Here is an 18,421-nt window from a genome sequence, read left to right on the forward strand (position 1 = left end):
TATGTCAAAAAAAATGATGAGCCGGGAGGGGGTGTCAAAAAATGATGGGCCGGGAAAGGTGTAAAAAAAATGATGGGCCCCGGGTGTCACATACCCTAGGTACGCCACTGAGCTGTCCCACTAATGAGTTCCATAGCTTAAGATCTGCAATACAAAAAGCAATCGCTCTGGTATCAGCATATCTCCCTCGCATTATCAGGTCTAATATGTCAGAGCAAGTGGTTATTCTTTATTAGATAAGAATAAAGAGAAGATCCTCAAATACCAAAAAAATGCAATCATAGACCAAGGGAAAGGGGCAGAAATTGTACCAGGTGCCCGCGACCTCATTAAAAAGAATTTCCAAGAATGTTTTGCCTGCGGACGTGGCACACCAACAGTGAGACGTCCACGCTGCACAAAATCCAAGAAGGCCAAAGGAAACAGCGAAGAGGGCATCGTTTTGTGGGCATTGACCAACCGCATATTAATACCCTGGACTCCTGTTGCAGGCTCACTTGCCGAAACACAGCGTTTGCTTACAAGATTTCTTGTATAGACTGTATTGGTTGCTATTAAAGTGTGGTTCATTTGAAGACCTGGTCCTCTCTGCTGTTTCCTTTGGATTGCCTGTGCATAGTGCACATTATGAACACCAGAAGGAGGCGCTCTTTGGCACAATGCAAGTGTTAAAACAAGCACTAGCTAAGATCGTACTCTAGATACCCTGACAAAGGGGCAAGGCTCATTCCTACTATGAGAAGCACAAAACTAACCCATATGGAGACACTATCCCTGCAATATTAGCTAATAATGGCTGACCTTTTTGCATGTTAAGATACGTTTTATTGGACTAAGACAGAGGTAGGCAATTCTGGTCCTCGAGAGCCGGAGCAAGGTCAGGTTTTCAGGATATCCACAATGAATATGTACGAGATGGATTTGCATGCACTGCCTTCTTGAGATGCAAATCTATCTCATGCATATTTATTGTGGATATCCTGATAAACTGACCTGGCTCCGGCTCTCGAGGACCAGAATTGCCTACCCCTGTCTTAGTCCAATAAAACGTAACCATCATAAAGTAAATCTAACTCATTTGGTCACTGGTCACCTTTATTTGATATATGACCCATCAGTATAATTATCTCATTTCCAAATATCCAGAATTAAAAATATTTAGCAGTTTGGGCCAATGGGTAGTATAATGACTATTAACAATTACAAAATCTCTGTGTCTCTAATGCAGGCGTTCTCAACCCAGTCCTTGGGAAACACCTCACCAGTCAAGATTTCAGAATACCCACAATTAGGGTTACCAGAAGTCCGGGAAAACCTGGGCATGTCCTCTTTTTAGAGGACTGTCTGGGTGTCCAGACGGGTTTTCAAAAACTCAACAGTTTGTTTGGGTTTTGGAATGCCCCGAGCTCCGGCTGCATCTGGAGGGCCTTCAACAAGCATGTTTGGATGACGTCACACTCATCCGCGCATGCTGGAGGCCCTCCAGATGCAACCCTGAGGTCAGGAAAGAAGAGACACTGCTTTGTGGGGGGGCGGAGCTGAGGGCAGAACAGGGTAGGGCTGGGGGCAGAACAGTTACTCCCAAAGAGATCTGAAATTGGATAAAGAGGCTCTCAAACAAATCATCCTGCCTGGATATATGTCCATCACTAACTAATTTGGCTTAAATATTATTATTTCATTGAGTGAGGTCAATATACATAAACCAAACTTCAATTGGTACCACACTTAGTTATTCATAATATTATTTCATTGTTTCACAGAAATTTCATATTGAATTTCAAAAGTTGTGTCTCATTTCAAACCTCTATTCTTCTAATCTTCATTCAATACAATTAGATTTCACCAGTGGCTCAGCGGCTGCACTCAGTCCCATAATTAATGTAAAACTTGAGCATACCAGCAGCCAGCCTCCTCATCGGCCTTTAAATATTTTAATTACTTTCCCAATGATTTAAATAAACAATTTAGTTTAAGAGAAACATATCTGATTCTTATAAAGATATACTGAATGGGGCTCCAACGTGAATTCAGCGTTTCGCATTCTGAGCTGTTTCAAGGAGTATTCCCCATTTAAAAACTAACACCATTATCTTCGGGAGCTTTTTTTTTAAAAAAAAATGTGCTTCCCGATTGACTGCCAGATGACAGTAGGACACCTACCACTGCCTACAATTGGGACACCTGTTTATAGAATCAGTCCCTAAGTGGCTCCCTGGCAAAGCAATGGCCTCTTCCTGGCCCTATGTGGACAAGTGATAACATGACAATTCATGGATGGCGCCCCAGAAGTGTCAGTTTACAGTTTATTTAAAATTTGATACGGTCGTTAGTGCTGGTTAGCACTGTCTTCATCGGGACAGGCAGTCCCGCAGCAGCCCGACCCAGCCAGCTGAGAGGGTCCTCCGGGGAGCCTTAAAAATCGGTGCAGCCGCCGAGGGAGCCTGTCGTTAGTGCTGGTTAGCACTGTCTTCATCGGGACAGGCAGTCCCGCAGCAGCCCGACCCAGCCAGCTGAGAGGGTCCTCCGGGGAGCCTTAAAAATCGGTGCAGCCGCCGAGGGAGCCTGTCGTTAGTGCTGGTTAGCACTGCTTCATCGGGACAGGCAGTCCCGCAGCAGCCCGACCCAGCCAGCTGAGAGGGTCCTCCGGGGAGCCTTGAAAATCGGAGCAGCCGCGGTACGCGGCCCGCGGTCGCGAGCCTCGGGTCGCGAGCTGAAGGGGCGTGGCTAAAGGGGCTTGCCCCTTTTGAGCCCCTTCGGAGCCTAAGAGGAGCAGGGAGCAGGACTACCATCTCTTCAGCATGGGTAAGAGGAAAGCTAAGGCAATACCATCTGCTGCAACAACAGGCCCGATGGATCGCCATCTTGTGGTTCCCATCTTGCCTCCTGTTGAGGAACAGGTAACTTTTAATATTCAAGCTGTCTCCTTATCCTCTGGGGAACCAACACCACCTCCTCAACCATCATATTCCTTACGGTTAGAAGAATCTGCTTCCCCTTTTAAGGAAGGAATAATTTCTTCTTCCCTTCAATCATTGTCAGTATCTGGTCTGGAGGTTTCAGGACAGTCCCTGGGGCAAGCTAAAGAACTAACCCCAGTGCAGATGAGTACTGGGCAAAGCTCAGACGCTCTCCCCAGGGATAAAGTGATCACTCTAAATGATGTTTGGCTTAGTATTAACAGAATAGAGTCATCCCTACAAAAAACCGTTTTGAACTTATGTCAATTTTCATCTGATGTAACTGTGAAAATTAAAGAACAAAATAGTAAAATTGGAGAAACAGCTGTAAAGGTTGAAAAGTTAGATCAGGCAGTAGGTAATTTACAAGCTAGTGCTGTTTCTAATATAAAGGATAGTATGATGTTACATGCTAAGTTAGAAAAAATGGAAAATGCTATTAGAGTTAAAAACCTTCGCTTGCTAAATTTCCCTACCACACATTACCTTTCTGCAATGGAACTTTTGAAAATGTATTTGAGGGAGATATTACATTATAACAAAGTGGAGACCTTTGAGGTCGATAATTTATATTACATTTCAAGAGATTCCAAAGAAAAGGTAGAGGAAGGTGGAATGGATAGAATAGTATCACCAGAGAGTTTGAATGTATCACAGTTTTTGGAGTCTTCTAAAGACATAATTGAGAAACGAGCAACTCTTCTCGTGACCTTCAAGACAGAACTTGAGAAACAAGATATTTTGAAATTATATTTCCTGAAAAAGCAAGAGATGTTTTGTGGTCAACGGGTGATAATTTTTCCAGATGTCTCTAGACAAACTCAGTTTAAGAGGAAACAGTTCCTTCAGCTAAAGCCTAAGGTTTTGGCAGTCGGAGCTACTTTCTTCTTAAAATTTCCATGTAAATGCCTAATATCATATGGAACTGATAAATATGTGTTTTTTGACCCAGCCCAGGTGGAAGATTTTATCAAAGAGAAACCTTTGTTGAAAGTTTAATTCCTTATTTTGGTTTACTTTTGGAGGATGATGTATAATATATATAATAGCCATTTGCCTGTTCCTAGAAAGTAGATAGAAAGATTTGCTTTGATGTTTTATTTGCACTGGCGATCAGCTTTAATGTGGACTAGGATACGGTTGAATTAGTTTTCTTATATTATGTTAATTCCCATTTGGGAATTTACATTTTGTATTTTGTATTTTATTTTGTGTTCATTCATGTATGTTTGTTACAGAGATATTGTAATGAATAATCCAATAAATAAAGAAAAAAAAGAAAAAAAAATTTGATACAAGCGCTTAAAAATCTCTAAGCGGTGTACATATTTAAAAATAAAGGTGACAAGCTACCTCACCTCACCCTGAATTCTTTTTTCCTCATTATAGGTACCCTATATTCTCCGTCTGCTATAATGTCCTCTTCACAATTGTACCCAGCTACTCGCTGGTGTCCGAGCATTTTCAATGTAATATGTAAAAGTTAAGTCTTAAACTGTAACCTATGTATATTTTTCTTCTAACCAATTTGCACCTTGTAATCACTGACCGCTCAGTGACCTTTTATCTATTTATACACTGTAATTCGCTGACCGTACAGCTATTCTTCATTGTGAACCGCCTAGAAGTCGCAAGATTATGGCGGTATAGAAAAAATAAAGTTATTATTATTATTATTATTATTAAAATAGATTAAAATACTAAGACAAATGCAGACATAGACAAATCTGGCATAAGGGAAGAAGGTAGAACTACAATTTTGAAGGAGAAAAGGGCACAAAAAGGGCTACAACAATAGGATAGGGCAGGGGTATGCGATTCCGGTCCTCGAGAGCCGGAGCCAGGTCAGGTTTTCAGGATCTCCACCATGAATACGTATGAGATGGATTTGCATGCACTGCGTCCTTGAGATGCAAATCTATCTCATGCATATTTATTGTGGATATCCTGAAAACCTGACCCGGCTCCGGTTCTCGCGGACCGGAATTGCCTACCCCTGGGTTAGGGAAAACAAATGCTGCAGATCATATTAAAATAGATAAGAGTGCATGAGTGGACAAAATATTCATTATCAGGACCCAGATTCAAGGTTTATTTTTCGAAGCAACAAGAAAATTGACTCTGAGCCCTCCACAAAGGGAACACGACCAATAAAACAAAAGAATTGCGGAGAGTTGATGTCCAAGATCAGGGTGTCAAAGTCCCTTCTTGAGGGCTGCAATCCAGTCGGGTTTTCAGGATTTCCCCGCTGAATATGCATAAGATCTATTAGCATACAATGAAAGCAGTGAAGGGACTTTGACACCCCTGTCCAAGATGAAGGCTTTACTAAAACAAATAGATAATCCACATAAAAATGTCTAGGGCCTGAACCTCTGAAAACATGTGGACCCAACACGGTCAATGTTTCGACGCTATAGTGTTCTTCAGGGGTCCTATGGATAAAATATAGGTGTTTTTGAAAGCATCCTTATATAAAAAGTCCTTTAAGGAACTTTTGAACCTATCTAAAGCATCTTCTTCTCTGAGATAAGAAGGGGGAGGGGGGAGTTCCCAGAGCAAAACGTAAATGGAAAAGATGAAGGGAAATTATTATTATTGTGACTGAGAGAGATAAGCAGACAGAGAGGACTGAACAGAAACATCCAGGAAAGGATGGCTGTTAAATGCCTGAACCCCCTTCCCCCAAAAGATTATTAATTCCTGAGACTGGGAAAGCTCCTACGAACCCCAGATGAACCATTAATCTCTCTAGACCATTTTAAAGGCAAGCTGTAAAGCTTCTTGTTCAGGGACGCCTTCGATTTATAAAGTCCAACAGATAGGCATCCCACATTCAGTCTTTAAGATAACTTTCCGTAACTTTTCCCATCCTTATTGCTTTCGCTTTTAATATTCCTCTCGAGCCTATCCTAATATAAATTCCTTGCCTAATCAGATGACTTCTCTCATGTATTCTTTCCCCATGTTTCTCCAATTTATTATGTAACATCCTTCTTCTTGAATTTTGTAATTCGCTGATTGTCCAGTCTTCTTTCTATGTGAACCGCCTAAAAGTCACTTTGATATGGCGGTATAAAAAAATAAAGTTATTATTATTATTAATATGATTGCAGTTCTCCCCTCCCTCCCTTTTGTTTCAATTTGTTTGTTTACTTCATCCTTGTAAGTAATCAATATGATTGCATGTTTAAAATTGTACCCAATTTAATTTTGCACATCGCTTAGGAATCTGATAAGCGATCATCAAATCAAATTTTAATAAAGCTTGGAAACTAATCTTTAGCGTCCTTTTTCTCCAAAATCCTGTCCTGCTTCCTTTTCCTTTTCATTCATTCGGAATTGTTCTGCAGCCTCCCTATGCCTTGACGGAAGCATCCAATCCATTGTAAGAGATGAAATAGAGCTCCTCTTAGATTTAGCTAAAACAGGTCCCTAATCTGCTGAAGTGGGCTGGATGACTGACCGCCAGATGCTGGATGTGTAAGAGATGGGTTTTAGCAGACTTCATCCAGGCAAGATATTCAATAACCTAAAAATCAACTTCAACCATGACCTTCGTCTTTTCTGCTTGTTTGGTAGTAGAGAATAACACGGGGACAAATTTGTCCCTGTCCCCACAGGAACTCAATTTCCCCGTCAAGTTTATTTAAAAATTTTTATTAAAAATTAAAGTTTCAAGTTTATTAAAAATTTGTTATACCACCTTATCATGTATTTCAAGGTGGTTGTACAATTAAAAATTAGGGTAATATAAATAGTATATCAAAACAATTAACAACAAACAAAACATCTGGACAATTTATAAAAAGACTAAACAAACAGGTACAAAAGAGAAAAGGGAGAACTACAATGTAATATTAAGGAAAGAGAAGAGGGCGGAAGAAAAACATGTCAGTCCAAAAGAAATGGACCAAAAAAAGGTTTTAAAATCCTTATAAGGACAGTCAAACTTGGAAAGCATCCTTAAAAAGTAACGTCTTAAAAGAAGACTTGAATTTATCGAGTGTTGTTGTCTCTCTTAACGAGTTCAGGGCTGAATTCCAAAGGGAGGGAGCAACCATGGAGAAGACGGTATTTCTCCTAGTATTTATATGGCTCAGAGATGGAATGACTAGCAAATTTTGTTCAGAGGACCGTAGGGTGCGTGATGAAGTGTATGGAATCAAAATTCTATTGATAAATTCAGGCTGAGCTGTTTTTCTAGTTTTAAAAGTCAACTGTAGTGTTTTATATGTAACTCGATGATTGATAGGGAGCCAATGAGCTGTCCCTGCCCCATTCCTATAAGCTCTGCCTTAATTGCACAAGCATCAGACACATATGATTTGAAAGTGTTTGAGGCTTGTGCAGATGAGGACAGAGCTTAGGCATTGATGGAATGAGGCATTATGACATCACAATCTGAGCTCTAGAACAGTGTTCTTCAACCACCAGTCCATGGACCAGTGCCGGTCCACAGAAATTTCCTGCCGGTCCACATGGCCAGCACGTGCATCAGGACCAAAACAGTGTTCTTCAACCACCGGTCCACGGTGCGATCGATGCGGCGTTATCTTTGAGCCAGCTCCCTCTTCCTAACTGATTCAGTGCACAAAGCCACAGGCAGTGGCTCCTACGGGCATCCTGCGCCTGAACTGGAAGCCTTCTCCTGACTTTGCAACGTCAGAGGGAAGGCTTCCAGATGAGGCACGGGACGTGCAAGGTGCAATTAGTACTATTAAGGGGGCGGGGTCTGGGGTGGAGATTGGGTAGAGATGGGCGGGGTCTGGCCCACGACGTAGCCCCGTGTTCCTCAACCGCCGGTCCAAGGACCGATGCCGGTCCACATTATAATTATTTTATTTCTGCCGGTCCATAGGTGTAAAAAGGTTGAAAAACACTGCTCTAGAATGTTGTTGCTACTTATGATTTTAAAGTGTTCGAGGCTTGTGCAGATGAGGGCGGAGCTTAGGCATTGGTGGAATGAGGCACTATGACATCACAACCTGAGCTCTAGAATGTTGCTGCTTATGATTTTAAAGTGTTCGAGACTTGTGCAGATGCGGACGGAGCTTAGGCATTGGTGGAATGAGGCATTATGACATCAAAATTTGAGCTCCAGAATGTTGCTACTTATGATTTTAAAGTGTTCGAGGCTTGTGCAGATGAGGATGGAGCTTGCAGGGATGAAGCAGGGACAGGAAAAAAACTTGCAGGTATGGGAAGGGAAAACAGGGAAAAAATTGTCCCCGTGTCATTCTCTATTTGGTAGTGCTTCCTGCTTATACACTAATAATTTCACTTCTAAGAGAGTGGGGTTTTATGAAGACTTGAGGGAGGGCTTACTAACAGAGATGCTTACAGCATGCCTTCTCTCTCCTGAAGCTCTCCTGACAGCATGTGCACCCACAAAATACCTTGCTCAAAGTTATATCAGGCCTGACTCTTGTCAGGAATCCACCACATCCTATTGTGAATCTCATCCATCTTATTGTAAACCGTTATCAACCTTATTGTAAACCGCACTGAATCCCAGTTGAAATTTGCGGTATAAAAGAAACCATATGATATAGTATGGTTTGGTATGGTTTGGAACTCAACCATTATACACACTTTTTGAAACCAAGAGAGAAGATAAAAGGTACGTTTTATCGCTGCATATGGCATCTGAAGAAGATACCTCCATGGTCTCAAAAGCGTACAAATAAGAAAACTTCTCTGGTGATTCATCTATTGGTTCAATAAATAGTAGCACAGTCTGAAAACACTTGCTATTGGGTCAGGAGAGAAACCCTCTCTCATTCTGGTTTGTAGTCTGTATATGTGTCTTTTGTTAATATCGATTAACCTAACATTGTCTTGTATAAGATTTTAATTTGAATTTGTTTTGTCTCTTTTAAAGATATCTCTTTTATTATTGCTGTACACCGCCTAGAAATCTGAATAAGCGGTATAAAATTTTTTTTAATAAACTTGAAACTTTTTTAATAAACATATGCATGTGGAGAGGCATTTTCGATGGGCCGTCTAAGTCTGTGTTTGGACGTTTTGGGAGAGGCATCCAGAAATCCAGCAGAGAAAATGTTCATTTTCAAAACTGCAAGATGTCTATCTTTTTTATTTATTTTTTTTTTTAATAACATATAGAATTGTTTTGGGCCTTGGTACATCTATCTTTTCTGGCCATTTCCGAATATACAGACATCCACATGAAAAGTGCAGCAAAGCAAGCTTTCCCGATGTCCAGGCAGCCTGAATTCTTCGCAAACTAATTCAGACAGCTGAAATAGCACTGCTGAGAAGTACTGTAGTGAATTTCGCATAAAAAGTCACAGGCACAGATGTCCCTATAATTTGCTTATATTGCATGGTGAGCCCTCCAAAACCCACCCAAAATTTACTGTATCCACCTGTACACCACAACAATACCCCTTATGCCTGCAGGTGTCATCTTAATGTAGGTTTTGAAGAACCCATCATACAATAAGCAAGTTACAGGGGCATCTGTACCTGGGACCTTTAGTGTGAAATTCACTGCAGTAATCCTTGAAGTGCCCCTCTGCTCTCTGGGCTCAGAATGATGTCTAAAGTGCTGAAAGGCGTACACAGCACTGTACATTTTAACGGTCCCTGCTCAGAAGAGCTTACAATTTAATTTAGACAGGACATTTCAGGTCATTTTGCGCACCTTTTAAGCATTTAGATGCTTCTAAAACAGGTTTAGCCTCAAACATTTAAAAAAAATTCCTGGATGTGTTTTTTTTATTGATTTGATTATCCCTGCCGAGTGTCCTAATCCTAAACCCACCCGCCCAAAACATGACTCTAACACGCCCCCTTAATATTCGGAGTCAAAATGACCAGAAAGATGTCTAGAAAGGCTGTTTTGAGAATGCCCACTTGGACGTTTTGACCAGTAAGACGTCCAAGTGTTGGCTTATGCTGTCTTTTGGACATCTATCCTTTTTGGAAAATGAGCCCCATTGACAATATATTTCAATCTGCTTAAATAATTTGTAATCTGAGTTTTAAGAGACAGGCTCATTTTTTTAGCATTTTGCTCTCCTCAAGGCAGATGGTATCTCAGTTCCTGCAAGGATCCTAGAGCTGGGATGCCTGATGCTGGACCAGTTTGAGAACTATCGAAAGGTGCGGTGGTTCATAATTCTGAGCTGTCACAAAGTCCTTCTCCTCATACAAACATTCCCTTTGGCAACAACACAGTGGCGATTGGGCAATCTGGTAAATTTGAAGCATGGAATTATACAATTACTAGGGACAGGCCTGGTGGCTTAGGGGCCAGGACCATGTACAGCCGCGTGGAGAAACCCCAGTTCGCTTTCTGGACTGGGTCTCAGCACCCTGGATCAATGCTACTGAAATGGGAAGAGGACAGAAGTGACGGTCATCGTGAAAAGGCAATATCTTCTGGCCACATCCCAGGCCCATGGTTATAGATGGCGGTTTACGTACGGGAAGAACGCAATTTAGACAGATTCAAGAGCAAGTTAAAATGCTTTCTTTTTAAAGATGCATTTTACAGCTAGAAAGCTAGATTAGAGGCCTCAATTGAATCTTATTTCCTAACTTTTTTGAAGCCCACTGCTCTCCCCCTTCCTACTGTTTTTTTCCCTTATTTGTCTTATTTACTATCAATAACTTGTATTTCTTTCCCAGTTTTTTCCTTTTGTATTATATGTTCTGTCAGGTTAGTCGTATTTATTTGGTTTGTTTCCCCCAGAAATTTGTAATTTTACTGTTTTGTACATGGCTTAGAATTTTGAATAAGATATTAATCAAATCCAAAATGAACTTGAAACTCGATAGACTTTCCTTGTGAATGTGTCATTTACTTGGATCAGAATACTTTTGTTTTTTATGAACCTTCCCAATTGCAGTATTTTTTGGAAGGGAAGGGAGTGATAATGCAGAATTCCAAATGACCCCAATTTACTGGTCTGATTTAAAATGAAGACAACGAACCACCATTAGATTTTGATCTTGTTAATTTAATTCTTTATTTTTTTTTCATTTCCAATGAATGTGAATTGTTTCTCTCTTTAATGTGGACTATCCAAAAGTTTTTATGTATATCAATTTTGATCGAATTTCACTTTCTTTGACTATTTTAATTTGGAAAAGCTTTTGTTTGTTCAATAAGTTTATTTTGTTGAAATAATGATAAAGAAATAAAAAAATAAAAAAGAAACTTGATAGATCCTCTACTCGGGAATAATGCTCTTAACACACCCACAACTTTTCCCAAGTACGCACCCGATCTTAAATACAACTTTATCAGAGCTTATCTTTGGGGAGACTTGGTACTGAGGATCCCTGCTACAATATTTGGGCTCAGCCAGGAGGTGGGGGTATAAAATTTGATGACTTTTTATTTATTTATACCTTTCTAGCCCACCTATTCCATAGGCAGGTTACAATCAAACATACAATCATCCTAAAAATAATAACAACAGGCAAATAATAAAATCTCTGCTCCATTGTAAACTAAAATGCAGTAGCCATCAAAATCAAGTTTCAAAATAAAAGCCTGTACTCGTACAAACAAATCCAATGCAGTTCATGCTAGTCCCAGCACCAATTCCAGTTGAATTGGAAACCTGAAGGAGCTGAAACTGTGCTCTCTGAACATTGCCCTTTTTTCTGCATGTAATCCCTTTAGCAGCCTCTAAGTGAACTAACGACTTTCAAGAACAGAATTAAAGCTGCAGCTTCAGCGTCTCCTTAGTAATTATCATGCTTGCCGATACCTGCCTAGACCCAGGGATAGGCAATTCCAGTCCTCGAGAGCCACAGCCAGGTCAGGTTTTCAGGATATCCACAACGAATATGCATGAGCTAGACTTGCATCTCAAGGAGGCAGTGCATGCAAATCCATCTCATGCATATTCGTTGTGGATATCCTGAAAACCTGACCTGGCTGAGGCTCTCGAGGACCGGAATTGCCTACCCCTGGCCTAGACTATGCAAATAAAATAAAAATATGTCTTCTACGAGGGAGTGCTGAAAAGTTCTTAGCCCAACCAAGAAGGGAATGGCGTGGAGCCATGAAACTTACAGCTTATTCCAAATAGCACATCTAAGTTTAACGCAGTTGGCACGTTGTGTCTGACGTTTCTGTAACCCTTCCAAAAAATACTCTGACGTTTGGTCACTAAATACTGCTCCGCTGCTGCTATCACCTCTGAATCACTCAAAAATTGTCACCCTTTCAAATTCTTTTTAAAGTTTGGAAACAGCAAATAGATGGAGCAAGATCTGGTGAGTAGGGTAGATGGTCTATGCACTGAATCCCCAACTGTGTCAAAACATGCATCATTTTGCCAGCCTTGTGAGCAGGTGCATTGACTTGCAAAAAAGAGAATTCCTTTCCGCAGCTTCCCTCTCCTTTTTTCTTTCAATGCCTCCTTTAATCGGCACAGCAAGCTATATGAGTATTCTACATTAACTGTTTGGCCCCTTGGAAGATAGTCAGTCATTACAACACCTTCTCCTGATCCCATAACACTGTGGCTATGACCTTTCCTGCTGACTTTTGGGTCTTGAATTTCCTTGGCCTTGAAGAACCCGAGTGCCGCCATTGCATGGACTGTTTGTTTTTGACTCAAGATCATAGTGGTGTAACCGTGTTTCATCAACAGTAACTAGTTGTTCCAAAAAGTTGGCACCAGTTTGCTGAAAATGTTGCAAAATCAACTTGGAAATGTCCACTCAACGTAATTTCTCATCAGCATTCATACATCAGGGCACCCAATTGGCTGACAGCTTCTGCATATCCAGCTGCTTGTGAATTATACACCTAAAGGTTTCCCTGGATATCTGTAGCGTCTCAGCAATTGTTTAAGCTGATATTCTCCAATCTGCCATAATCAGATAATGGACATGATCAACATTTTCAGGAGTTGACACCGTTTGAGGCCTCCCAGACCTTGCTGTATCTTTGTTCTCAAAATCTCCATGCTGAAAGTTTGCACACCACTTATTCACTGTGGAGTATGATGGAAATTTGTCACTCAATGTTTCCATCATACATTCATGGATTTCCTTGGGGGTTTTCTTCTGTAGGAATAGGATTGGCTTGGAGTTCCACACTATAAAACTCCACACTTTTCAATCAATGATCTGAAACAATGGCAAAACATAGCATTGCAATTCTGCAAATTGGCACTTTGCAAAATAAAATAGCACTCTTTTCAGCTCCGGTGATCTGCTGACAATTTCTCATTGAGGAGCTCACACCAGATTTGCAGTCTACATTCCTTACACCAGAGAGACATGATAAAGCGCAGACTTCCATTTCTTATCTCTGCAACCTGCAGTATATTCTGGCTTTGGCTTCTGTACAAACTCAAAGTCTACTGAAACTCCCCCAAATAACCTTACCAGGGCACCTCAATCCTGCCCTGTAGCACCCCTTGTTATTCCAGTACTGAGATCCCCATACAGCTTTGCCAATGCTGATAGCCACCTTTTTCATGATGAAGTCACAACTGTCTTATGTTGGTCACACCATCAGAAGAGAGAGTTTCCTGGAGAAGGACATCATGTTTGGGAAGATCGAAGGAACCAGGCGAAGAAGACGACCTGCAACCAGATGGCTGGCCACGTTGAAAACAACCACGGGGATGATGCTGAGGACCTTTCCGGACTAGCACAAAACCGGTTTCTTTTTAGATCCACGATTCATCAAGTCGCCAGGACTCGAGCAGGAGTCGATGGCACCTAACCACAACAACATACTCCAGTATTGTATAAGACCGTGAATCAATAGAGCCATTTCATTAATGAGCCTGGCTTAACTTCAGGTCATAGCCTGATCTACTGGAGTGCTCTAGGTAAGCTTTGGTTATAGATGTTTCATGTAGTAACATTGATCACTGAAAGATCACCTGCTTTTACAAGTTACAATCACTCAGCCTCTGGAGATTTGGTTTGTACTTTTTCTATTTGGTTGATTATTAAATGATTATTTCTCTATTTCTCAGTCTTCTTTTTGTCTTTTTCACATCTGTAACTTAATTCCCATGTATGTTTCCTTTCCTTAATCATTTCTTTTTTTATTCTGGAGAGTCAGAAAAATGGAAGATAATTTGACCTTTTTCATTTTTTTGTGATGCTTCAAAAGAAGAAGAAAGATTACAGTAAAACCTTGCATTGCAAGTAACTTGGTTTGCAAGTGTTTTTGCAAGACAAGCAAAATATTCTATCAAATTTTAACTTGATATACAAGCAACGTCTTGCAATACAAGTACATACAGTATACACACATCACAACTGAGCCGATGGTTCTTCTCTCTCTGACACTGCAAGAGTGTAGTGACTGTTCTAAACGAGCGAGGTCTTGCAATACTAGTACATACAGTATACACGCGTCACATCATCACAACTGAGCCGATGGTTCTTCTCTCTCTGATGCTGCAAGGATGTAGTGACTGTTCTAAACGAGTGAGGTCTTGCAATACAAATATGTTTAGTATTTTGTATTAAAGTTTCTGGGTTGTGGAACGAATCGTCTGAGTTTCAATTATTTCCTATGGGGAAATTTGCTTTGATATACAAGTGCTTTGGATTACAAGCATGCTTCTGGAACAAATTATGCTCGCAAACCAAGGTTTTACTGTATTTGAATACCCGGTCAGATGATTCTTTGCAGCCTATGGGGCATGGATACAGCTCTCCTGTTTCCTCAAGCTACTGCTTCTTCTAGCTTTGTTTCAAAATGTCAATAAAAGGCATGGCATTTTTTTTTTCATGGGCACACTGTATTAAATCCAGATCTCATCAGACTTTTTTGTTTTCAGGAATACAGGATTATAGGCCTCAGATAATCAAAGTTCAACCTAGTCAAGCCATGAGTCTCTTCTGCTAATTCTGAGTAGTGTATATTCCCCTAGTTGGTATCTTCTTTGATCTGTTCTGGAGGTGAACATTTTGCAGAGTCCACACAGCTGTACAAAAATATCCAAATGTTTTAAATCATGATTTAGATCGTCATGCCTGAGAACATTTACAAATCCAAACCAGTGCAGCTAACCCCTTAAACAAAATATTATATATATAATATATAATTAAGGGATTGATTGAGCTGGGATAAGGGATAATTTCACAAAAGTGGGAGAAATCTCTTACTGAAGCCTCCTGCAAATCATAGAGTACAACAAACAGACCAGTGAATAAGATCAACAAGTCAATGTCAACAGCCATCCTTGATACAAAGACTAGCAGCTGTGCTGAGTCCGTTGTCTCTGTGCCTAACACTCTATACTTTGTCTGTGTTTCCAAAATTTGCTCATTCTATTGTTCCTCTTTAGTCTCTTTGGTTCACTAATGCGCTCTCCAGTACTGGATTAGCTAATCTGCCATCAGACCTTGTGGATTCACAGTTAGAATCCCACTCCCCTCCAGCTAGGTCTTCTAACAGGGTTCTTCTACCTCCCATCTTCTCATGGATTGCCAGATGAGAAATCATGCAGCTTGAGATGCTCTAAACAGCACACAGAAAAAGTCCTAATGGAAAGGTGTTTTGTTATTGTTGAGGATACATTGAAACCCTCAGCTCAATGGGCGGCGGCAGCTAAGAAAACAAATAGAATGTTAGGAATTATCAGGAATGGAATAGAAAGCAAAGATGAAAATGTTAAAATGTCATTATATCGCTCTATGGTACGGCCGCAACTTGAATACTGTGTGCCGTTCTGATCGCCGTATCTCAAAAAAGATATAGGGGAATTAGAAAAGGTACAGAGAAGGGTAACGAAAATGATAAAAAGTTTGGGATGACTTCCCTATGAGGAGAGGCTAAAATGGCTAGGGCTCTTCGGCTTGGAGAAGAGATGACTCAGGGGTGATATGACAGAGGTCTATATAATACTGAGAGGAGTGGAAAGGGTAGATGTGAATCGCTTGTTCACTCTTTCCAAAAATAGTAGAACTAGGAGATATGCAATGAAGCTACTATGTAGTAGATTTAAAACAATCTGGAAAAAATATTTCTTCACACAACGTGTAATTAAATTCTGAAATTCATTGTCAGAGAATGTGGTGAAATCAGTTAGCAAAGCGGGGTTTAAAAAAGGCTTGGATAATTTCCTAAAAGAGAAGTCCATAGTCCATTATTGAGATGGCTTGGGGAAAGCCACTTCTTATTCCTAGGATAGGCAGCATATAATCTGTTTACTACTTGGGATCTATCTAAGTTCTTGAGACCTGGGTCAGCCATTGTTAGAAACAGGATACTGGGCTTGATGGACCTTCTGTCTGTCCTAGTATAGCAATTCTTATGCTCTTATGCTTCATGCTCTCTATATATCTACTTTTCACAGTGGCATATATTACACTTGTACAGCATCCACAGGGCAGGGAGTCCAAAAAAGAGAACTCCCATGCTTTGGGGGGCCTTGATTTGGACTTCTGCCACTGCCTTTTAATTGAGTCTGGAAGATTTGATCTTTAATAAGTCATAAGGAGGCACACACGATATCAGAAAAAGCTCTTATGATATTTTGAAAACATATATGCATCATGATCTTGTTGGCCTAATAAAGCTTTCACATTCATACCCTATAAAGAATCAATTTTTTTCCGAGACCAGCACAGCTTCTAGATCTCTGTATTACAGCCGCATCCTGAAATGGACCCCAATCCCAAACCACAAATCACGCACTGTGCCTCAAGAGTCTGGGAGAGGAATCACAAGGACCACAATGCAGGATTAAGAGTATATAAACTTCCGAATCCAAGAAATCAGCGTTGGAACCCCTTTCCCCCCCCCCCCCAACATCTTAAAGCAAAGCAAAGGATGGGGCCCAGCAACTCTCCATGTACAGCTACAAGGCACCAGACCCAGTTCTTGGCAAGATTTAAACAAAAAAGCTCCAGGTGCAAAAGCCGACAATTAAAAAGAACCCTAAAGCCCCAGCTAGCATTCTGATGCACAGAAATGTATTGTATTGAAATATTGAGCCATGCTTTCATGTGGAAAAGTGAAAGTAGCATGCTCGTAGATTTGCAGCCACATGGTAAATATCACAATCAAAAAATCTATATTTCATATGTTTCAGTTACAGAAGATTTCAGACAGCCAGACACACACGTGTGTGTGTGCATGTGTGTCTGTCTTTATATATACATAAAAACATAGCAATGTGTGTGTCTGCCTGTCTGTCTTTATATATACATAAAAACATAGCACAAATGCTCTGCATGATTAATTTGCTTTTAAATTATATACATTTGGATTTCGCTAATAAGTATCTGTCTGGATAATATTTATATTTGTTCAATAAAAGGGTAAATAGTGTTCCAGGTCTAAGCTTAGAGGCACAGACACCTACAGCAATTATTTGAGGGAGGGGGGGAACAGGAGGGCATATTTTAAAAAAATTAGGAATGCATTTAAGCAAAGTCATATACATAGTTATATGAACAATTATTCATTAAAATTCTAGGGGGGGAGCAAATGATCCTACTTCCCCCTCCTGTGGGCACCCATGCCCAGGGGCCTTGCAGCAGCATGGAGGGAAGACAGGGATCTGCTGCTCTTACCTCGAGTGTTGTAGTTCAGTGTGGAAGACTGGAGTGTGGAAGACTGGGATGACCTGGGTTTCTGTCTCCTGACTGTCATCATCACTTGCTCTTTCACCCTCTGGTCCCCTGAGGTCCTGTTCAGCAGAAGTTTGTCCGAGGGCACAGCTAGGGAAGAGTCGTTCTGCCCTTGGAACACATCATAAGCCAGCGCGGTCTTTAAGGGGGCTGGGGAGGCGAGCATGGTTGCAACGGAATCAAATGGGAAGCAAAAAAAGTCACTGGGAAGGGAAATTAGAAGGAGAAATGTACAGGCAGGTCAGCAGGTTGCAGTGTGAGGATAGGCAGCAGGCTTCCTCAGTTCCATAAATGGCACTTTCGGCAGAAACAGTAGAAGGTTTGAGAGCTTGTAGCCTTCAGTCAGACAGAATATACCTGCACCTCCCACTCCCAGCTGAAGTCAGGAGCAGAAAAGTGCTAGGACTGGAGGGAGAAGGCGGCTGCTACAGCTCAGGACTCGCCCACTCTGATACTGGTTTTACCTATTGCATAAATGCCACCAGGCAAGAAAGGGAGGGGAAAAGAAAAACAGGGAAGAAGTGGGGTGGAGGAGGGCAGGAGAGGAGGAAAAGAGCTGGGACTCTCAGTAATTTTAAATTTAGCAGACAAATTCCCTTGGCTGGAGTGTGTATGAATCACACAATTACAGTCACAAATACACACACACACACACACACATTTATATAAATAGTAGCAAAAGGATCCAAAACTGCTCTCCCCATTCCCCTCACCACCCCCACCTAAACCCCTGATGGATGGATCTCAAAGGCACTACCTAATACACCAAATGATATCTCTAAACTCGCAGGCCACCGCAAATATAACATGAACTGCCACCACATTCTCCGACAACAAAGATGTTAGAAAAGCTATGCTAC

General features: G+C 40.9%; 1 protein-coding gene across 2 annotated transcripts in view; it reads right to left on the reverse strand.

Moving 5' to 3' along the window:
* Positions 1–17,955, reverse strand: part of PKP1 (plakophilin 1) — a 92,451-nt gene extending 74,496 nt beyond the window's left edge. Inside the window, exon 1 of one of the 2 annotated variants that reach the window (XM_033919014.1) lies at positions 17,505–17,955. In XM_033919014.1, coding sequence (XP_033774905.1) covers positions 17,505–17,727 — 223 coding nt within the window. In that variant the 5' untranslated portion in view covers positions 17,728–17,955. The remainder of the gene's footprint in view (positions 1–17,504) is intronic. The other variant, XM_033919013.1, reaches the window with a different exon arrangement.
* Positions 17,956–18,421: the final 466 nt, after the last annotated feature.

This window comes from Geotrypetes seraphini, chromosome 13 (genome assembly GCF_902459505.1).
Source record: "Geotrypetes seraphini chromosome 13, aGeoSer1.1, whole genome shotgun sequence".
Classification (NCBI taxonomy): Eukaryota; Metazoa; Chordata; class Amphibia; order Gymnophiona; family Dermophiidae; genus Geotrypetes; species Geotrypetes seraphini.